General features: G+C 41.4%; 1 protein-coding gene across 9 annotated transcripts in view; it reads left to right on the forward strand.

Annotated features, from left to right (window-relative positions):
- Positions 1–660: 660 nt before the first annotated feature.
- grin1a (glutamate receptor, ionotropic, N-methyl D-aspartate 1a) overlaps positions 661–23,908 on the forward strand; it is a 38,367-nt gene continuing 15,119 nt past the window's right edge. For 4 of the 9 annotated variants that reach the window (XM_071466005.1, XM_071465999.1, XM_071466003.1 and 1 more), the window contains exons 1-12: positions 661–1,412; positions 3,977–4,111; positions 6,502–6,678; positions 13,693–13,755; positions 14,524–14,621; positions 15,498–15,619; positions 16,636–16,810; positions 17,217–17,361; positions 19,366–19,452; positions 19,871–20,015; positions 20,331–20,461; positions 23,384–23,548. In XM_071466005.1, coding sequence (XP_071322106.1) covers positions 1,164–1,412; positions 3,977–4,111; positions 6,502–6,678; positions 13,693–13,755; positions 14,524–14,621; positions 15,498–15,619; positions 16,636–16,810; positions 17,217–17,361; positions 19,366–19,452; positions 19,871–20,015; positions 20,331–20,461; positions 23,384–23,548 — 1,692 coding nt within the window. In that variant the 5' untranslated portion in view covers positions 661–1,163. The remainder of the gene's footprint in view (positions 1,413–3,976; positions 4,112–6,501; positions 6,679–13,692; positions 13,756–14,523; positions 14,622–15,497; positions 15,620–16,635; positions 16,811–17,216; positions 17,362–19,365; positions 19,453–19,870; positions 20,016–20,330; positions 20,462–23,383; positions 23,549–23,908) is intronic. The other 5 variants (XM_071466007.1, XM_071466000.1, XM_071466008.1 and 2 more) reach the window with 3 other exon arrangements.

The following is a 23,908-nucleotide window of genomic DNA, read 5'->3' on the forward strand; positions in this document are numbered from 1 at the left end:
GATGCTCCACAGCGCGGGGTCAGAAAAACATCCACACCACGGCACAACACGCGTGTTTAAAGACGGACTTGTGTTGAAGTGTGGCGGCTGGAGAGACGGGTGACCCCGACGGCCTGCGTGATGAACGGGCTGTCCAATGGGGTCGCTTCACTTAGCGCAGTCAAATCTAACCCCCCCCTCCAGCCCCCTTCAGTTTGGAGACAAATAACTCATATGGAAGCCCGTGTCCGTGGATCCACTCTGACCTGAAGCCCTCTCTGTTGGAATAAACATCCTTCCCTCCTCCCCTCCATCTGCTCTTGTGCAATCAGTGTATTTAAATCCCACAATCATCTGCTTCTCATTTCAAACCACACGCATTAACAAAGCCTACATGTTAATGTGAATGGATTCTGCCACCTACCCATGCCCTGCAGGTATATGCAACCTGAGCCTGCACGTAGGCTTCCATCAGCGATCTTGCCTTTCATGTCCTATTATAAATAACACAGCCATTCAGTGTATTTTGAACAAGTACATTTATTTTTCATACGAGCAGCTTCTGCTCCAGCAGCAGCAGCAGCAGCAGCAGCAGAGCATCACCGCCAACGCGCAAAACCCAGAGTGTGGAGCAGATACGGCGGGAGCGCGCACTACCGCCACGGCGCGCATGCACAGCTGTCAGCACCAAGGACAGCAGCCGCTCAGCCCGGAGCAGCCAGCGACGCATCAGTGAGATCAGTCCGCACGGAGCGCAAGGAGCAGCAGCCGGGGGAAGCGATACACACCCCGGAGAGGAAGCCGGACTATGCTTCAACTCTTCTTGCAACAGCACAGGGAGGTGTGAGCAATTCTGCAGAGGAGAGCAAAAAAAAAAAAAAAAAAAAAAAAAAAAAAAGGTGGACAATGCGGTTTGGACTGTCCTGGTTCACAGCCCGCTCCTAATATGCTTATGCACATTCCTCCGCATTGCACATAAATCCACCTATTTTTTTTTCAGTCTTCTTCTTCCCTTTTTTTTTTTTTTTGGCCTCCCTCCCCCGCTCACAACGCCCACCTGGATCGTCTCTGCAGTCGCGCATTCAGCTGGCTGAGCCGTCCTGCTGTCCAGAAGCTGGTCGAGCCGACCCGCCACCGGGGAGAGAAGCGACCGGGCTGCGCTGCGCTGTTTGCTGCTCCACACGATGCGTCTGCTTCTGCTGGCGGTGCTCTTGTCGTGCTCCTGCGCGCAGGCCGGCTGCGAGCCGAAGATCGTTAACATCGGGGCCGTCCTGAGCCAGAAGAGATACGAGCAGGTCTTCAAAGATGCCGTGACCCAGGCCAACCAGGTCTACGGCAGGGACAAATTCAAGCTGACCGCCATCTCCGTCACGCATAAACCCAACGCGATCCAGATGGCTCTCTCCGTTTGCGAGGACCTCATCTCCAGTCAGGTACAGGGAACATCCAACAGCTGCTTCATTCATCTCTGAGTCGTGGCTCAAAACGCCAGCTACATATGATCCATGCATACCTCCACCTCAGAGTAAAATGTTTCGCTGCTAGACTCGGCATCAGGGGGTTTTTGGGGGATGGGGGGGGGCGGGGAAATCTCTATGCTTTGCAATGGAAAGTTTCTTTCAGGAAACATTTACATGTCATAATCAGATGTGTTTTCTCACACAAGAGCCACTGAAGTGCGTATTAGACCAGATTGGTTGCCATGACTAGACCGTCATCAGTCTTATATCCAGACAAAACAGTTGTCTGTCCTCTCAGCATGAACATATAATCACACATATGAAAACACCAACAGAGAGCAGACAGTATATCATCACAGGCCCGCCATTTGTCCAATTTGGCATCAATGCTGCACCTAAAACCACAAATTAGTCCACTTTGTGTGGTTCAGATCCCGTCAACTCCCCACAGACCCATCTGCTTTACAGACAGCCAAAAATAGGCTTTGGTTTGGGGCATGTCTCAGATGAGAGGGCAACTGTGCATTTCAGGACACACATCTGCAGATCCAGTGAACTGCAAAGGAACCAGTGAGGGGTGAAAATGTGCAATACGACGTTTACAATTACCAACTTGGCGTTCAATGTGCATGTGATGCACGGTAACATTTTGGCATGAGGAGGCTGACGTGGCCATGGACACTTTGAGCAAACACTTTCTGCATGTTCAGGCGTGGATCACTCACTGAGCTGCAGTTTGTATGATGCGATGATATGATGCAGTGGTAATGTGGAAATTTGCACTGTTATACTGCAGTGAGATTAAAAAAGAGCTGGAATACAGATTTTCTTGGGAACTGTTCTCTTAAGCGTAAAATTCATACCATATGTGCCACAGATCTGACAAACCAAACATATGTCATAAGTAATGCATGGTGCATGGTGATTGTTTGTGTGTGTGCGTGTGTGTGTGTGTATGTGTGCGCCTTTGAGAGTTGTTAAAACACTGACACACACTCGAATGCACCGACTATCTTCTCGTGTGATGCTCTACATGGCTTTTAAAAAGCGCCAACATTATGTCACAGCATGTTGAAGCACCTCGCTCACTCTCCATTCCTCCCACACACATAATTAAGCTTCATGCAAAAAACACACCCACAGCTTCAGTGCTGCTTTCATGTCCCTGGTCCTCTGCTTAGTGTAATGACTCTAATTGATACAGACTTGTAGAATAATACTGTCGCATCCATGTCTTCTGCCACCCAAAGCATGAGCGTGCAATCCACCCGTTAGGCTGTGTGCATTACACCAACAATGGCTCAGTTGGCTACACACACACACCTATTGTTAACGGGACACAATCAAACCCTGATTTAGACAGAAAGTGTATGGAGGGTTTCATCAGATGAGATTGGTTTGTAGGCGAGAACAGTCACTGAGAGGGAAAGTCTGTGGCAGATGGAGGAGTAGATGCCTGGGAGCAGTCCTTGGAAAATAGACCTCATTTTTGACCCAACCATACGGACCACTCATATCCAATAATCCATGCCTGCACAGCCATGCCAGCTTCATTCCCCCTTCCTTCACATCTCTGTGGCACTTCTAAAGGCTGGGCTTTAGGAGAGGCACACACAAGTGCAGCTTTATACCAGGGCTGCTGCCTGGCTTTGGTTTACTTAATGCGGGAATAAAACTAAACCAAATGTCCACAAATTGATATTAGTCTGCCAGCCCACACAGTGAAGACAAAGGAAAAGATTTGCTTTGCTCTTCTGTTTCTCTGTTATACATGAGTTTGTCCCTGACTACAACTTATAAAGATGTTCACGGTACAAAAATGTTATTTTTAACCTGTTATACAACACCTGCTAAAAGACTATACTGTATTTAAAGAACACACAGGTTTAATTCATTTTGAGGTAAAAGAACTTATGTTTCAGTCGAGGCTGATGTACCATCAATGCAAAGCAGACAACTGCCTCAGAGCTGAGATTCACTGGGGCAATTTTTTCATATTAATTTGATTCATTGTAAATATAAAGTAGAAATGAAAGGGCCTAAATACATTTGTATTTATGTCTCACATGTTTCATGATCAGGCCCCTGTAGCTGGTTACTCAGTGTTAACTGATGAAATCTTGATGCTGAAACATGTTTTTCTACAACACGCTGAAATTAACTTTTTATATTATTTTATGTAAACATAATGTAGTCATCTTTGTAAATGAGTGTAGAAAACAGAGCTGAGTGCATTGTTTCCTGCAGTATATGCAGGTACATCAGAACAGATTCATGTATTCTGAGTCTTCCTGTTGTGGCTTCTTGATACTTGTGACGTAAAAAATGATTTGCACCCTCCCCAACATGTGTGTGATGAGTTATAGCTGAAATGTGTATATAAGGTACGTTTGTGGCACAGGGCACAAAAGAAAACCTGTGCTATGTTCAGAATGGATGAGACTTAAGTTTTTATCCTTGTACAGCCACTGGTATTAACACTCTGTCTTCATGCCAGAGCCAGAATGAAAAAGTGTTCTTCCTCTGTGTCTCTGCAGGTCTATGCTATCCTGGTGAGTCACCCTCCTCAGTCCAATGACCACCTCACTCCAACGCCTGTCTCCTACACTGCAGGCTTCTACCGCATCCCCGTGGTGGGGCTCACCACCCGTATGTCCATCTACTCAGACAAGGTGAGTGATGGATGAGAGAGATGTAAAGAGAGAGAGAGAGAGGAAAACAGGAGGGGAGTGAACAGAGAGCGAAGGAGTAAGGAGCTCCCCTGGGGCACCTTCAAAAGCTTCTCAGATTAAACGTCCCATCACTGTCCATTAGGGGAGCTGTGATTAAATGGGTCTCCAGCTGAAAATTGAAAGAACATCATTAATAATGCCTCTGACCTGAGTAATGTTTTTGTGAAGCACAAACCACCAAAATGAAACTTTAAAGCAATTACATAAATAAAATACCAAGGACTCAATTTAAAGTCTGTTTAAGTAAGTGACATCTCAGATAATTTTGCAAATTAAAGGAAATCAGAGGCTTTAAATCCAGAGATTTACGAGAGCCTGGGGTGTCTGTGCGTGGAGTAAGGCCTCATGAAAGCGTTTTAATACTTCTTTACGGGATGTTTGTCCTTTAGAGATTAGGTTTGTCATTTGTTTAAGAAACAGTTTTTTATCGTTAATATGATGTCACTTTTTCGAGAACTAATTCTGCTGCAGGCATTTCAGCTTTCAGTATATTGTATGTTATGTCAGTATGCTGTTAGAAAAGTATATTACATGACTGTCCACATTGTGCCGAAGACAAGATTTGAGAATCTGGCTGCAGAGATTTGCTCCCATTCAGCCACAGCAGCATTAGTGAGGTCCAACACTGATGTTGGCTGATAAGGCCGGGATCGCAGTCACTGTCCCAGTTCATCCAAAGGATGGTGGATGATATTGAGGTCAGGGCTCTGGTCAGGTCAGTGAAGTTCTCAGAAAAAAACCCATTTCTTAATGGCAACAGGTTCTCTGCCCTTATCTGCCCTTTAGAACTACACATCCCTGATCTGATGCTCCTATCTGCAGGATGACGCAGTTTGTCTGTGCTGTCAAAAACTATTACACATCACAGTTTCATGATGCGACAGCACAAGTGTTAAGGTTTAGGTACAGAAATGACTTGGTTAAGATAAGGGAGACATCATAGTTTGAAGTACTTAGTTAAACTGCATATATATGAGAACTATTGTACAATTGAATTTCCCCTAGAAAATGAATAAAGTCTATCTATCTATCTATCTATCTATGCTTAGAAAAAGACTTGAGATTTTGACATAATTTGTGTTAAAATTACTACTTCCTTAAAGGAGCTATTTGTAGCTTTTGCTACTGCTACGTAGCAAATGTTAGCAACAGCTGTTTATTTACCAGTCTTTCCTTTGCTTTTTAAATTGTGTCTACACAGAAGACAACAAAAAACAAAGAGTGCTCAGAGAATACTATTGGTTTGAACATCTATTGCAACGTCTTTCGTCAGGAAACAAACATACAGGATCACAAAGGTTCAAATCATCAGAGTACTTAATTGTCCCAGTTCGCCTCGAGCGAGACGTGCGCTAAGATTTTGGATGGAAAGTCACTTCAAACAAGACAAAAAGAAACATAAATCCAGCTCCTCCAAATCAGCCCAAAATCTCAGTGGGAGTGTTTCTCATAATCCAACTTCATAATCCACATCAGAGTAAAAAAAAAAAGAAAAAGTGAACTAAGGATGACCCCTATTCGATTACACACACAGATACACAAGATGGCATCACTTAACACATATTATACGTATGATCAACCTTTATAATATTAATCTGGCCTATAAGTGACCCTGATTACAATATTTGGCGGTGCTACAAGATTATTCTACATCCTGTGAGACTTGGTATCAGAAAGTGATGAGACAGGCTGGCCAGACCGGTGTTAGCTGGTTAGCATGCTAACTTCAGTTGAAAAAGTGAAACAAAACGTTTTCGTTGCTTTCTGGAGACAGCTGTTGTTGTAAAGGAATTAAGTTTGATACTGAACTCAAAGGTAAATAAACAGCTGTTAATGCTAACGCTGGCTACGGAGCAAATAGCAAAACTTACAAACAGGTCCTTTAAGGTTAGGAGACCTTTGTGGTCATATAATTACAATATCCACTTGATTAAGGTTAGCAAATAATTGTGGTAAAAAGAAACCAGTGCCAACTTATGGTTAAAAACAGGAAACAAACAGTCTCTTGTGTTGTTGACCCACCCACCCACCCTGACCTTCAGACTTTTCGTCATTACGACTTCCCTTTATTGGAACTAATGGGGCCTTGCTCAAATCACGAAAAAAAGCCCCAGGAGACCGTGCCTTCCACGTGTTATCTGGCTAAATCTTATATAACACAGTTACAGAGGAATTTTTCCCATGTAAAGACTTAAGTAACCTTTAAAAAGGTCAGAATCTGCCCTTGTGGGAGGTTTTGTCCTATGCAGCAAGTGATGAGTCATTGATTAAAACTTACGTTGTTGACATGACCATGTTAATCCCTTCATTTCCTGCTCCGTGCTCCTCAGAGTATCCACCTGTCCTTTCTGCGGACAGTCCCTCCCTACTCCCACCAGGCGCATGTGTGGTTTGACCTGATGCGCGAGTTCAACTGGAACCACATCATCCTGATAGTGAGCGATGACCACGAGGGGCGGGCTGCTCAAAAGAGGCTCGAGACCCTCTTGGAGGAGAGAGAAACAAAGGTGAGACGCTCCAGCTCCCAGGGCCCCTCCCCCTCTTCCCTCCCCCCAGGAGTGTGTGTGAGCATGAGCGTGTGAGGGTGTAAGGTTTTTAAACCTCAAAGGTCTTCTATGTATGTAACTGTTTTCCTTTCTGTTATGTGGCTACATCTCTTTCTCACCATTGTGTAAACATTGGCTAACACGCCTAGAGACATCAACAGCGTCTAATGTGGTCTAATCTGACAAAAGTTTGTATGTTTATTTGCTCATCTTCACGTTGCTTTTCGCCATAGTCCAAATTATCCTGTGTCTATCCACAGTGGGAGCCAAATAGTGGACTTTAACGTGGGGCTTTGCAAACCATCACAGACTGAAGTGTTGAACTGTTTTATTTGGGGCCGTGGTGGAAGTCGGGTGTTTCTTTCCTCTGGGTGTGTGATGATAGACAGTTTCATTATTGAACACAGAGGGCTTGTGTTTATTGCACCCTGCTAAGTCACGTTCTCAAGATATGTGGGATGTTTTTGCCTTTTCAGATCACACTGATGCATCCATTTTAAGTGTAGCTCTGAGCTGTGTATGTGGGTCAGTGAAATGCTGATCTTCCTTGAGTCAAAACAGACTTGAGACTGCAATGATGTGTGCCCTTTAGGAACAGAGAAAGAGAGAGATAGAGAGGAAAAAAATAAGTGCTATCTATTTCATCCATTCATTTAATAAGATGAAATTACCTTGGGATATGCTCCTCCTTTATACTCTGTCATGCTTGTCCCTCTCAGGGGCTCATTGCTGTAATTGTGCGCCTGGATGAAATGAGTCTTGATTCAGAGATTTAATTAAATCAGAAGCCGAGGAGACACTGAATGTGACACACACCCGAGGTAATTTGCAGAAGGCAGTTGAGGTTAAAGCGCAAGCTTCTTATAGTAAGTGAGAGGGATCAGTATTGATCAACAGCATCCAACAGAAAAACATTTCAGACATTTGAATCAATCACACTGTGAGTGACTCACATTCTGAACTGTAGAAGAGAAATTTGTGTCTTAAAGCCTTTGAATCCAGGAAGTTCTTTTTGGGTTTGCATAATCAGAGTTTGAATCTCAGAACGAACCCATCTGTGCACCCCATTCCAGCCCATAATGCTGAGAGAAGTTGCTGCAATTCTGCAGTGAGGCTCTGTAATTGTGCATATATTTAGTTATGTCTGCAGGGCCAGCTCCAGCAATACTGGGACTCTGAGCAGGATTAATTTGAATGTGCCCAAATGTGCACAGCAACAACTGAACTGAGAACCCGGTGAAACATGCATTTTTCCTATTGTTAGAAAATCCCAATATATTTATGTATTTGTATCCAAAGTCTGATACACAGTGGCTTCAGAAAGTAGTCAGACACCTTCATGTTTTGCACACTTTACTGTGTTGTAAATTTAATTTTAGATGGATAAAATTGCCATTTTTGCTCAATAACCCATAATGATAAAGTGATGTTTTAGATTTTTATGCAGATTTATTAAAAATGAAACACTTCATGCTTTATCCTTGATATGTGACTAGAGCTTGACTTGAGTCCACCTGTGGCAAATGGAATTTATTAGACATACAGTGGTTTAGAAAGGCGCACACTGTGCACATAAGGTCCCACAATTCACACTGCATGTCAGGAAAAAACCAAACCATTAGGTCCGAAGAACTCTCTATAGACCTCCGCAATAAAATTATGTGGTGAGGCATAGATCAGGGCGAGAGTATAAACTACTTCTAAAGCTTTGAGTGATCCCTGCAGCACAGTGGTCAGCAGTCCTCTGCAGACATCTAAGAACCTGCCAGGACAACCTTCTCAGCAGCTCTCCATCAATCAGGGATAGTGGCTTAAAGGAAGTCGCTTACAGTAAGAGATATGACAGCCTAGTTGGAGTTTGCCAAACAACATTTAAAGGACTCTGAGAGCACAAGGACAATGATTCTCTGGTCTGATGAGACAAAAATTGGACCCTTTGGGCAGAGCTCCAAACACTGTCTTCACTGTTCATCACCTAATATCGTCCCTACAGTGAGGCATGGAGGTGGCAGCATCAGCCTGGGGGGGAGGGGACATCTCAGTGGCAGGGGCAGGGAGACTGGTCAGAATTCAGGAAAGGATGAATGCAGCCAAATACAGAGAGATTCTTGAAGAAAACTTGGTCCAGAGAGCACGCAACCTGAGACCGACACTGACCTGAAGCACACAGCCAAGACAAAGCTGGAGAGGCTTCAGGACAAGTCTCTGAGTGCAGCCAAAGCCCAGGGTTAGACCTCATAGAGCATCTGTGGAGAGACCTGAAGATGGCAGCTCACAGACACTTCCCATCCAATCTGATGGAGCTTGAGAGGATCTGCAAGCAAGAGTGAGATAAACTGCCTAAATCCAGGTGTGCAAAGCTTGTAGAGACTTACCCAAGAAGCTGTAATTGTGGGCAAAGCAGCTTTTACAAAGTGCTGAATTAAGGGACTGAATGTGTTGGTAATTTCGCTTTGCAGAAAAATCTAAAAGCTTGTTTTCACTTTGTTATCATGGGTTATTGACTGATGGGAAAATTACACTTTTATAATTAAATCTACAACACAATTAAGTGTTCAAAAAAGTGAAGGGGTGTGAATACTTTCTGAAGCCACCGTATCTTCTTCCTCTGAGCTTCATCGTTGTCCAAAAACTATTAAAAACACACCAGTGAGCCACTTCCTGCATTAAACATACTATAGTTTAATTTGAGTCAGTGCCACATACACTGTCCCACTGATACAAATATCCACTCGAGCACTAAATATGTATTAGAAATAGTCCCCCAGAGACCCACTATTTACTCCTGTTTGAGTGACATTTACTAAAAATTACAGTGCCCAGTTAGTTCAGAAACTAGAATAAAAAACCAATACATCTGTGAACAATTTTTAAAGATTTACATCTTTCTGAGAGGGTAGAGAAGTCATAAAGTATAGAGAGACACATTAACACATTTTGGTCTCTTCATGGGATTTTTCCACAATAGTAAAAATATAGAAAAACACCAGCCTTATGTTTTTCATAATACCTGTTTGCTACAGTGTCATCATTATGGAAATTGAATATAAAAAATACATTAAAAATGGGACCTGATAACCTAAAGGTGCAGCCCATCATTTTGATAAAAATACCATCAAATGTCAAAATTTACCGCCCCAAAATACATGAAAGGTGTGAGGACATTTGGGATATTTTTTGGCACTATTACAAAATATGGATGTGTGCTTTGAAATACTTTAATCATGGCTACAGAAGATAAATTCAGATTTTTGATTTGTTGGTTTCCCCCTGGTGGCTACATTCATTGTTTGGATGGCAGCATCAGCTAAACACCTAAACTGTGAATACAATAACAGCTTTAACTACCTCAGGTGATGGTAAAGGATGTTAGTTTGGATGTGGCAGATTACATCTTTGACACGTTATGCTCTAATTAAAAGAGAGAGGTGTTATTCTTGATAATCACCCGGTTGTGCTGCATAAACTCAGTAAATTGACATTATTTTTAGCATGGCAAGTCATGAGTGAAGCCACAAATGAGGTCGCAGGGGGATCACTGTCACCAGCAGCAAAGAGGCTCTGGACACAGTGGACTTAGTCAGAGTGCAAACGTGACCAACACAACATGAAATATTAATGCCTGGCTGAGGATACAAAAATAGATCGCTCAGAAAAACTCTTAGGGAAAAGAGACAAAGGCAGGCTTTTTGTTCTTCCCTATGCTGCTGGAAGATACACACTGAGAGTATTTCTACATGCTGAAGATACATAAATGCTCTCATTTTATAATACAGTTCTCAATGGTAGATACTTGGTATTTACATATAGTTGTAAGGGTTATGACTGTCAGAACTGAAATGTGTACAAAATGTGTAAAAATGCTCTTATCAAACAAATTGTCTTGATGTATGAGTCTTCTCAACAAAAAGGGAGAAATGATCTGCTCATTGTTGGGATATTTCACTTGTCTCCAGTATAGTCTCATACGAAACTGTTCTTTCATCTTTTTAAACATCACAGATTTGACTCAATAAAGAAGCAGATTTAGTGTAATTATATATAAACCTACTGATGGTGTTTTCATTACACAGGAAAAATTGTTGAAATTTCAGTTTTGATAAAATAGTCTTTTAACTCCTGATTATGATTCAGGGTGTAACTATTATCATGGGCGCCTGGATATGTTTTAAAATGGACTATGAAAGATACATAGTTGGTGGGGTGTCTGACGGTCCTCGCCCAGGAAAAGCTACCTAATGTTAGATGGGCGAGGTGGCAAAGTACATCAGTATAAAACTACTATTAGCTAAAAAAAAAAAAGTTTGGCTGTAGTAAGTGGGCCACGCAGGAGATGGGAATGACCACGTTCCAGTACAGCAAACCAGAAGCTTGGTATTGTTGTTGCTTGCTTCTACTGTTGCGACAGATCCAGTGACTTTTGGGACAAACCTTATTAGCCACTTCTCGCAGAAGACAGTTTCCAGTATTGCCCTGCGAGCGTGAGGTTGGACTTTCCCTCTGCAGTCACGCCTCACTATATCTCTGATTCCACTGTCCACACAGAGGCTGATGTGAATGAGTCTCTAACTTTCTCTCTGAATGATCATTTAACAAGTAAATTACAGCTGAAATCACAGCACAGCCGTGCTATCTACCATGATTTAGTTGGACAATGTTCTGGTAATAAAATAAGAATTTTAGCAGCAGAGCAGCAGCTTGGAAACGTTATCCTGTACTGTATGTATGTCTTAATAGGCTGTGTTTCTATCACTATTTCATACTTGTTCCGTTGCCTGACAACAGAAACAGAAAAACATGTCAAAGAGAGCAGCTTTATTGGGAATACAGCTGTAATAAATACTGTACATGTGAACACAGAGAGTAGGAGATAAAGGGCTGAAACCAGCTGAAGGCAAATAAGACAGGGTCCAGCCATATACTAGTTTTTGGCCTAGTTTTGTTTGTTACTAATTTTTGTCAGTTGCTGAAAATAATAAAATGATAATTGATATAGGCTTCTCAAACATAACCACCTGATTGTGGACACTGTATGGAATGAAGTTTGGCAGCAAAACCACAACTTTGATCCCCCTAAATGAATAATGTGGATGCATTTGCTCCACCTGCTCCATTGCTTAGGTGCCCATGACAATCACCTCTCAATATTCAAAATCAATTTCTCAAACTAACATGACTAACACAACGATCACAGCAGCAACATCATGTATAGGCCTTAAAAGCTCTTAGCTGATGTGAATGGAAGATTTCTGGATGGTATTTATTGTGAATTTGCTTGTCAGCCTGAATATTGTAGTGATGATCAGCCAGTGTCCCCTCTGTGAAGGGAGGGGATCAGGTCCAGAGTGCACGGAGGTGTGAACTGTGATGTAAGGCAGCTGAGCAAGAAACTCTGTAAAGCAGGAAGAGGTATTTTCCTGCACAGTGGCTCCCTGTCTCAGACAGGACTCCTGAGTGTCTCCTCTCACACACAAAATAGGACCTGAATCCAAATGGTGAGTCTTCAGGTGTCTGAATCAAGTCTCTCCTGTCAGGTCAGAGTCCCTTATCTTGTGTTGTGACCAAATTCCATATTACATATGAAATATATAGAGTCATTACTATATAATCTTTATACCAGTGGTTCCCAACCTTTTCCAGCTCATGGCCCACTTACAAAATCTCAAAAATATTGCCGACTGACATCTGGCCCCGTAACAATACAGAGGCCAAGTAATACGTTCTCAGAGCAATGTCATGGCATGTCAATGACAACATAAAAGTTCCTACCATTGGTTTATGACATTGCCTTACTATGTGGAAAAAAAAACAATGAAAGGAGTTTTTTTAAATTTTTAATGTTTTTAAAGATCATTTTTGTTTTAAAACATTTAAAAACATTATTTTCATTTTCATTTTCTTGTATAATTACATTTTTTTTTAAATTGTACTGTTTTGCAAATGATTTGTCAGCCCACTTGCAATACCTTCACAGCCCACCATTGGGCCCCAGGCCACAGGTTGGGAACCACTGTTTTATACAATACTATATTGTTTTAGCAATGGTAGTTAAACTTTACAAATAGAAAGCAAAATGTTTTTTAATACTTACTTTAATAGTAAGATTTAATACCTATTTTCTTGTTTTCCATGATCTTTCTGGAGCTGTCTCACTACCATCCACAATTAGTCTGAATTCTTTACAGCTGTGCAGCAGCCCCGATGTGCAGCAAATGGTGGGACCATGTCATTTCAGAATACATTCAAAATTCAGGCAGAGTATATTAAGCTTTGTCACTTTTCCAGTGTGAACGTGTTACATCCATCCTCAAATCCAGTATCCTTAGTATGTAGTATTGAACTGGGAGTTCAATTTGCAGTAGATGATGGTTTCTAGCTTTTTATGTGTTGTTCCAAGTGTCTGGTCAGATAAGTTAAAGACTATGAATAGAACTGGCTGCAGCCTCTGAATCTGGCACTTCAGGGCCAGAGAAATGATGTCATCTCAGCAGATGGTTGGATGGTTTGGCCGTTTCCTCGTGCAATTTTGAACATTTAAGTGCTCTAAAACTTTTAATGAGCTCTTCATATTTTTTAGGAGGACTTGATGGTGTGAGTTTTGAAAATGTGATCGCTCTCTCGATTGCTCTCTGTTTGTGAAATGCTACGTTTCCAGATGTGTAAAGTTATTTTAAAATATGGTGAAGAAGAAACAGCGTTTGATCTGATTATTTCTTGTAACTGAATGATGCAGGTGAATTACTGAATCATCACTGATAAGTGAATAAATTACCCTGAATAATATATTTTGAACAAGTATACATGATTTCAGCATTAGTGGTCATCTCTGATGTTTTTTGCAAGCCCCTCTGTTAAAGATCCCAATTCGAAGCAGAAAAGTGGAGATTTGTTGGAATGCTTTACTGCCCTCCATTTTCAACTGTTTATAATATTTTTCTGTGTCTGCATATTTTCTCTGTGCACATTACTCATCAGAATAAAAAAAGGAACTATGAAAACCTCGACCAACTGTCCTATGACAACAAGCGAGGACCTAAGGTATATTTGCATGGTCAATGCACGCCGCCCACCAACTTTCCAAACGTAGCAACTAGAAACCAGCCCAAACCAGTCACCAGCCGACCCAGAAATGTCCCTCTCTTGGTAGCACGTGTTTTCTTTAATTTTTACTTTGAGACATTTCCCTATGATTTAAATAAAGAATGATTTTGTTATGAAAAATCTATAATTTTCGGTCATTACAGAAAAAAAAAGAAATCAGTGAACAGCGCCCCGCTTTTATCATTTTCATTTTCTCCTTCAATAAAGGAATGCATGACTCAGAACACACACAAACACACACAAAAAGAGTTTGCAAGTCCATTCCTTTGTGGAGAACCGGTAGTGTGGGACAAAACCGTTTCCCAGATGCTACTTCCTCCTGTTCTGTAGCACTTCCCTAGTTTTCAGCAGTTTTTTGTTGGGGGAAAACGTCCCCCTCACCCCCCTTCACCTGTTTTTAGTTACTGGTTGCATTGACCTTCTTCTTCCCCCTACCTAACACATGCACGTCCTTCTTTGGAGCCTTGATAACCCTCAGTTTGCATGCAAACAAATGCAAAAGTTTTTTTCCCTTCAAGCTTTTTTTTTTTTTTTTTTTTTTTTTTTTTTAGTTCAGCCGGTTCCCCTGGATCGCTTTCCTTTTTATCTCTGTCTTCCGTTTTCAAACAAAATCGGCCAAGCTCAAACCAAGCAGGTAAAGAGGCAGCATGGTGTCTGAGGTGGGGAAAAGTAGCTGGCTTGACCTTTCTTATGCCCCGATCACAGGCAGAGAAAGTCCTCCAGTTCAGCCAGGAGACTAACTTAACTGCCCTGCTGCTGGAGGCGAAAGAGCTGGAGGCCAGAGTCATCATTCTGTCCGCCAGGTGAGATTTTCACAACAATCACAAATTACACATTAAATTTCACTCATGCGTTGATGAAGGTCTCATATTTACCTGACACCTGCTTAAGAATGCCCTCGAGGTGCCAGCTGCACCAGTATGGACACACTTTTACCTAATTCATCGTAAACCGGCTTCACCCGGCTGTGGAAGCAGGTGACATTAAAATGATTTCCCTGTATTTTAGGTTGAATTTCAGAAAAATGTTCTTGTGGAAATGTGTCTAAAATTGCATGAATTGCTGCAGAGGACACACACACATCACTTGAAGAAACTAGATACTAAATACATGGAGTATCTGATATGTGAACCAAAGTGCATTTGTGTAACCAAGCTGATTGAGATAAAAATCCTTGAGAAAATTAGGACTAAATAGACAAAAATGAACACAAAGATATTTCACATCATTAATGTAATGTACAGTAGTAATGACAGTGATACTGTGCATATAGTTCATATTACATGTGTGAACAATGTGTGAAGGAACTAGTATTGGGGTTATAAGACTTGTCTGTAAAAACACTGATAAAGTCAAACTATCACAATCCCTAATGACAGTTGCCGTAGCAATCAAGGTCATAATGATATAATGGACTGAGAATCCAGTCTGTAATGGAGGTCTAGTCATACACAGGAGCCCATGTATGTGCTTGTATGGGTTTTATACAACCTTTCCAAGGGACAGCTTCAGATCTGGGATAGTGTCACACTAGTTAACCTGTTGATGTTTGTAATTGTCTATTGCAACATTAATACTCATTAATACTCCTGCTGAAGATATCAGGTGTCACACACAATGGCAAATGCTCTGATGCAGAAAAACTATCTTTTGTCTGTTTTCAACGTGGTAAATTCCAGTGAGGAAGACGCTGCTGCAGTGTACAAGGCTGCCCGCTTCCTCAACATGACAGGCTCGGGCTACGTGTGGCTGGTGGGCGAGCGGGAGATGTCGGGTAAAGCCCTGAGCGAGGCGCCAGACGGTACGTTCATCCAACAGAGATCAGTGGGAATACACGAGTTAACCCCGGCTTCACTCTGAGGCCGATCATAACACTTGGAGGATTAAAGAGATTAACCATGGAGCAATGGATGCATTTACACGATTAACTGTATAGTGGTGTGTTGTGTGTTGAGCATTTAAACGTTGAAGCTTTCTAAGCTTAAAGGTTTAAATGTGGTGTGTCCACACTCAGCTTTTAGTTTAAATGTGTAGCCTATGTCCTGGATTATTCAAAGGTAAATTCATTGTGCTCTTGTGTCATATTAATACCCTGGTTTCTAATGAATTATAAAGGGAGAGTTTTGCAACAGGTAACTGATAGAATGGTAAGATACAACAGCCTCTTTTCTCTTTGTTCCTGGTTTTTTTTTTTTTGCACAAGTCTCACAATATTTTATCACTTTTCAGTCACAAACGTTGAGCGTCATCCTCCCAGGCACTCTGACACAATCAACCCTAGCAGAGCGTTGTTTTGTCCTGTCCATGTCCCATCTCATCCACCTCCACTGCAGCTCCCTCCAGGTGTCTGCAAGACTGATGGACCTGGTTGCAATCAGAAAACTTAGCTGAAGTTGGATTGTTGCTTTGTTGAGATTTAGGTCTCATGGTATTTATGTTTGGTCCCAACACAGATAATGCTTTGCCTGTGCAGACTGCCCAAACCTTAGCTGGTAGGGCCACATAAGAGAAATCCAACTTCAAGGGACTCTTTACACATGCTGTGAAAAGGTCATTAGTGACAACATCAGAAAAATGGTCCATTTATTTCTGTTGCCTCATCTCATAAATGACAAGATGTGGATATTTTCTGAGTTATTCTCCAAGACACAAACAGGCAACGAAGATGGATCATGCAACTGATGTCTGACCTTTATTCAGGATGTCTAAACTGGAGGCCCTATAAGTTTTTTTTCCACTCTGTGCATTGCAAAAGGATCCAGGGAGGGCAAAGTTTGCTCAGGTCAGTGATTGTCTTTGTTGTCGGCCTGGTCTCAGGTCTGATCGGCCTCCAGCTCATCAACGGGAAGAATGAGTCGGCACATATCAATGATGCGGTGGCTGTGGTGGCTCAGTCCATCCAGGAGCTCTTTGAGAAGGAAAATATCACAGAACCCCCGAGAGGATGTGTGGGCAACACCAACATTTGGAAAACAGGGCCCCTTTTTAAACGGTAAGATTGAATACACACCTAACGTCTTGCTTTAGGTCTATTTTTTTGGTAAAATTAATGGTTTAATGAGGATATCACAGTTCAATTATTATGATAAGCAACTTAATAAAATAGCAAATTGGATTCCAACTCTTTCTTTAACTATAGTTTAGTATTTTCTGACTATGAGTGTTAAATGATAGAAATGGGTCAAGAAATTCATAACTTAAACTTCAACTCTGACTTAATTTAGCTTAAGTTATGTCATTCAATTTCAGTTTCTGATGGTTGAGCACTAAATGGAGAGCCCTGCACTGAGTGATACACAATAAAAAGCACTGTCGCATTTCTAATAGATCACTCATGATATCCATGCATGACCACCTGTGCACCCATTCACACGCACAATCTCATTTGCTTGCCGCAGGGTGCTGATGTCGTCGAAATACCCAGAGGGCCTCACAGGACGCGTGGAATTCAATGACGACGGCGACAGGAAGTACGCCCACTACAGTATACTCAACTACCAGAAGACTCGACTCATTCAAGTTGGCATATACAATGGAACACAGGTAAACTGAGAGGCAGGGGCGACTGTGAAGTAATTTTATAGAAATAGAAGAAAAGTTCCTAATTATGTTATACTCACTGCCCATGACTGGGTTGTACTGCATTGTACCCACTCTGTTAATATAGTCATCCATTTTTATATAGGCTACATCTACACTCATACATTTTATGCCTGGCGTCCACGTTACCCAGAATTTCTGAGCTGCTCAACTGGAGACTGATCCTGTTTTAGTTTGAATATTCCAGTGTTGCGCTGTAGTGTGGACGGGCAAAAACAGAGACCTTTGGAAATGATGCTGCAGACGCCCACATCCGCTCCCTGATAAGATCTTCTCGGTCATGACAATCAGTGCTGAATGCAACATGGATAACGAAATACAAGTGTTGCTGATCTTGCTCTGCATTTTATCGCTACACCTGCATTTGTTGTTCCTCATTTATTTTCTGCAACTAACCAAATCCTGTTTACGCTGGCACGCGCAAGCCCAGTGTACGTGGACGGTCATGTGAAATGGCATTTTCAGGTGTGTTAGTATGGATGGAGATTATTTCTGATACAGAGCTACAGTGCTCGTTTGGACGGGGATCATTTTCTTTTAAAATGAAAACACATTAGTGTGGATGCAGCCATACTGGACGTACAGACCCAGTTTTCTATCTATAGTACAATGGAATTAATGTAGGATGAAAAACACTCTGCAGTTCCCCCACAGCTACCACTATGCAACATCACTCTGTCATAGTGAATGAGGGAGATGTCAAATATTTATTACCATTTTTATTGCTGTGATGAATTGGGACATACAGTACAGATAAAAATTACAACAGAGGGATTCTAAGAGGGCAGGAGAAAGTGGAGAGAGAGGAGACACGGAGAGAGAAGTGGTGAGCTAAAGAGCAACTTAACGTCAGGCTTAAAAGTGTTTCACTGCCGCCTCTGGTCAAAAGTTTCAAGCCTGTTTCACCTCTGGCCATGGTCAGCATGTTTGGTCAGAAGTGAAATGTCAGTAAAACCATGACTTCAGTGGATATTATGTTACCCTCTGAACATTAAAAATGACTGGTAACTTTTTTAATCACTAGTTGTTTTTGCTGAGATGCTTTCCCATTAAACACACACTTATTTCTGCTGGAGGCGTGTAGATCCATCCACTCTTAAAAGCGTTCAACTGCAGAGGGAAAGCTGGAGATGCATGTGTATGGAAATGCAACCTACAGTGCTTCATAAGTCCTAAATTTAAAACAGACCTAAAGAAAAAATATTTAATTTTATTACTGACCATTTTACAAAAAAGCTTTCAGACAGATTTCCATTTATTTCACTGCAGAATGAAAATCAAATTGCACATAGCCGCTGCTGTTGTGGAGCAGCAATGAGTGAACAAGAGAAACCACTCTGCCATTATGAACAGTCTTTTGGGTTTGGCTCTACAAGAACATCACTCATGAATGCAACTGACCATTTCTCAGAAATGAAAATGGATGAAATTTTCTCTGTATTGGTTTACCTACCTACCTGTCTCATGTAAGTTGATGCAGTGAGTGCTAAATGTGGGAAACTATAGCTAAAACTGTAAAAACTGGTCTGCATAAGATAAAATATATTTGATTTTAGCATTAAATTCATTCTTGACCTCAAAAGTGGCCTTCATCAGCAGATGCTCTGGTAATCTTAACCTTGTGTTAAGATTATTTTGTCAAATCATATTGAATTTGTAGTTAATGGTGGTTATTAAATACATCAGCTATGCACAGCCAGCAGAAAGGCCCGCGAGGACCAGCACTTCAGTTTCCTGCTGATAGGTGTGATAATAATAAGTTCCTGAAACCCTCAGGTACGATACATAAGTCAGAGGCCAGTGCAATAAAGGAAAGAACCGCTGAGCTGTGGTTATTTAAAGCTGACTCATTAGTGTTGCCCACACACAGTGTTGGAGCCTCATCAGCAGCATGCCTTCTGTCAGCACTCACCTATAATGCTTTACATGCGTGTGGCATCCCTGCAGGTGGTAATGAACAATCAGCGGAAGATCATCTGGCCCGGAGGAGAGACTGAGAAACCACAGGGCTTCCAGATGTCCACTCGATTAAAGGTAGTGTGCCTTCACTTCGCTGCCGCAATGTGACATTCATGTCCACACAGATGGAGTACGGAGCGGGGCTGATATACTTTTGTTGGACAGTGTGTTAACGTTTGTTCCTCAGAGAGTGAAGTTGATCTGTGTTCATAGAGGAGGCAGTGATTTATCTGCTATGACTTTTATCTCTTCAAATTTCTCGTGGGCCTGCAAAGAACCTCTCATCTGTATCCTTGTCAGTTATTTTAACATTCATCTGTTTGTCCTCGTGTGTCCATGAGCATCTGGGAGTTTGTACATGGGCATTTGTGAATCTGCTGGGAGTTTTCCAAGTATTTTTGTCCCTCTCGCTGCAGCGCTCTGAAGTCCCTCGGGATCGATCTGATCCAGCTCTAACGATGTGATAAACAGCTTTCTGTCCCATCTGTTGTAGATAGTGACGATACACCAGGAGCCATTTGTGTATGTGAAACCCACTCTGCCGGATGGAACATGCAAGGAGGAAATGACATTAAATGGAGTCTTAATTAAAAAGGTTATCTGCACTGGGCCCAATGAGACCATCCCAGGTAACACATCAGGGACGTTTATATTATCACTGTGCTTTTACCGCACTCGCCAAACATCCACTGGAGATGCATACATATATATGCAGTAGGTATCTATATATGTATGCATGTATCTGAGTGTGCCATTCAGAATGAGTGACTGCTGGGATGCTGGGACATGCTTCCTCCGTATGCTGTGTGCTGCGTGACTGTGTGTGGTCGTCTGCAGTGCACTGTGTCATGTACCTTGTTCAGTCTACGTGCGCCGCATTTGGATTAAAAAGAAAAACACGCACACGTTTCCTCTGGATTGATTGTAACTTGCAACCATTGCTGGTTTTGTTACAGGTCGCCCAATTGTACCGCAGTGTTGTTATGGATTCTGTATTGATCTCCTGATCAAGTTGGCTATGACCATGAACTTTACCTATGAAGTGCACCTGGTGGCTGATGGGAAATTTGGAACTCAGGAGCGGGTCAGTTTTACATTAACAGATATATTTGTCATGTTTTTGCATGTGGCACAATACTCCACTTTTTTTTTTTAATCATTTTATTTCACTCCACTAACACTTTTGATCTCACTGACTATTCAGAGTCAAAGTCATAGAGCAGAGATACATGACGTCAGACGTCCAGAGGGTGAAATTGCTCATCGTCACTGATCTAGTGTCAGTTTTTGAATGTCTACACTAAAGGACTGAGCGGGCAGCAAACACCATGGCTGAGTATTGTTGTCAGTTTGGAAGTACTAATTAGTTAGGAAGGTAATGTCACATAAAACCCACTTGAAAATCTACCAGAGAAAAAAGGAGAATGTTCCCTTAGCAGAATAAAATTATAGTGGTGTCAAACAAAACAAACACAGTACCTCAAAACAGTTTTCTCTTTCTCAGTGTGAAGCTTTATTCATTACCGAGCTCTTGTCTTCTTCTGACCCACCGCAAGCAAGTTTCTGATTATAAACCTGGAAAAAGATTAAATTAAAGAATTTCTTTGATTAGCAATGTAGTTACCTCATATAACCATGATTACCAGGTTGCCTAGCAGGCACCTGAGCAAAGTGAAAAGATGGCTTAATAGTAACATGGCTTTAATAAGATGGAGGATGGATAACATAACAATGTACTTTTAAAAGCAGCCTCACCGAATGTACAGCAGACATTTAAGACACCCAGCAAATTTTGTCTCTGTTATCATAACTAAACAATCAGATTCTAATTTATTGGCCACCAGCTACTGTGGTCATTGGATAAAAAGGTCAGTTTCCTGTTTCCCGCAACGATTTAGACACTTTATAGTTTGGGTTCTGTTATTTTTTTCTCCTCTTCTCTCCACTTGTTTTTCCCCATTCCCCCCCGCAGATGGCTGCCTCGGTGTTTTGGTGTGCTCTGCACCAATCACCAGAAAAAATTCCTTGTACGTGAAAACATACTTGGCAATAAACCTGATTCTGATTCTGATTCTGATTCTGATAATACCTATTTTGGGCTTTAGTTGAGGTGAATCACACAGCTCCATCTGTAGTGCTTAACAGCATGTGAACTTTGTCTCTTGGTATGTCTTTTAAGATCCTTTCCACTATCTGAATGTCATCTTTACATCACACCATCCTGATCAGACTTGCAAAACCTTCTGATTTTAATATATATACCAGGAGCAAGATGTCCAGTGTATTTTTTTAATCAATCACTATCTCTTCTATGGTTTATGACAATAGGAAAACATATATATACAAGCCATTTACATACCAAAAATAATTAAACATCATTTATATATGAAAACACATCTTGTGATGACAGGGCTAATTTATTTTCATCATCGCCCTTGAAAAGTTTTTGTCTTTGTCATCATCTAAAAAGACAATGTCATAGTAGGCTTAGCTATATTTAACCTAACCTTGCATTGCTCAAAAAGGGGCACCTTCATGAATTTATAGAGCCCAGAATGTCCCTCACATGCACCTTTACTTTATCACATTCAAGTTTTACTTGTTGACACTGCCCTCGTTTGCAATGCTACCTGTATATTCACAACACAGTAACTTTTAGCTAACAGTTTGGTAGCATAGATATATACAGTAATAGTGCTGCAGCAGTGAGAAAAGGAGTTAGCACGTTTGCACATCTGGTTCCCCCATCCTGAAGTCTCTAGTTGTTTTTAATGGGTTTTTGGTTAGATAACTGAAATAAGGTCTGAGATTAACACAAGCTCAAGACATCTTCATGTTTTATTCTATAACATTAAATACATCAGTAAATAAAATAAGGTTTCACATGTCGTAAAAAAGGTAGTTACTAACAAGTGGCTAAATGAGACTACAGAGGTTAAACGTCATCGCGCTGAACACGAAAACTGATCTACTCACCAGTCCACCTTTACTGCCTTGTTGTGTTTACACTTGTGCTTTTGCAATTTATAGAAGAGGTAAGCACTAAATCAAACTACAAGTTGGAAGTTTAGTAGTGGTGATGTTGAAGTCATGCGGCCATGATGTAGTTTGTTTATAGCCTGATAAAAAAAAAAAAGCCTATAGCTTTTTATTTCTGGCGATTGTATAAGTCATAAAAGTGGTGTTCATTTGTGAAGATTATTTTTCTGAACAAAATGTTAAAGTATCGTAAACCTTTGTTTGTCACAGAGTTTAATCCAAAATCCAGTAGAAAAATCCCACTGGCTTTTTGTCAAGGGGACCAGGGTGATGCTAACGTCATGGTTGGCCTACAAAAATATCTCATCCCTGCAGCACTTTCTAGATGCATCAGTGTGGCCACCATATTGGTATGGCAGAGCTACGTGTCCCAGTGCATGTACAGTTTAGCTAATAGTATAAGATCTCAGAGTCCCTGCATTGTTTATGTAACTGTTTATATTATTGTAAATATAGCGTTGGATATACAGAGTAATTACACATCCAAGCCATGTTGTAATGCCATGTTATTATTTAGTTGCAAGATGATCTCTTTGTGACAGAGTCCTGACCAAAATTGCAGCATGACTGTGTAACACAACCCAATATAAAATCAACATTCACAGAAGTGAGACAAGAGAGGACATGAGGACAAACACGATATAATCACTTTAAAAACCTGCATGTTTTGAACAGATTTTCTCTGTGCAAACAATCATCTCTAACCCAGAAAAAAAAGCCTGTTGTGCAGGCACATCATGAGCAGAGGATTCTGCACTTTTGGTTCTCTACACTGTATGATCTTTATAAACTACTGCAAATAGCAACAACTCTGTTATGTAAGACAGAGACAGTTTCAAAGATGTGGAGCACGCCTAGCCCCACCAGACTTAACCCAAATCCTTAAAGCCTGGAAACATGCAGTGGTCTAGACGACAGCGGGTTGATAGCTGATGCTCATGTTAACACCTTCCTTGTGGGACTCCAGGTGAACAACAGTAACAAGAAAGAGTGGAATGGCATGATGGGAGAGCTCCTGGGGGGCCTGGCTGACATGATTGTAGCCCCGCTGACTATAAACAACGAGCGAGCCCAGTATATCGAGTTCTCCAAACCCTTTAAATATCAGGGCCTCACCATCCTTGTTAAAAAGGTAAGTAGCCTGTTTGGTCTTCTGTCACGTCCAACAACCACTGGGGAGTTACACTTTTTGTCCTGTTGTGTAATCACCTACCCACTGGGGCAGTTTTTATTTCAGCTGCCATATCACAAACCCCAAATACAGACAAGATGTTATTTTTTACCTTGTTTTCTACAGCACAGACACAGTTGAAAAGCTGAAAAGTGAATTAGAAAAACACAAATACTCTCCCTATTATTTTATCTTATGTGGGCAGCAGTTTGTCACATATGTAAAAGGCAATACAACAATGCATGCATACCTTTGATTCATGGTTCATCTGAAAATAGTCAGCGAGTGGGATGTTGATCTATATGCAGCCATGGTTTCTGC

Source organism: Trachinotus anak, unplaced genomic scaffold, assembly GCF_046630095.1.
Source record: "Trachinotus anak isolate AG129_WGS33_773 ecotype Australia unplaced genomic scaffold, CSIRO_AGI_Tana_v1 ptg000028l, whole genome shotgun sequence".
Classification (NCBI taxonomy): Eukaryota; Metazoa; Chordata; class Actinopteri; order Carangiformes; family Carangidae; genus Trachinotus; species Trachinotus anak.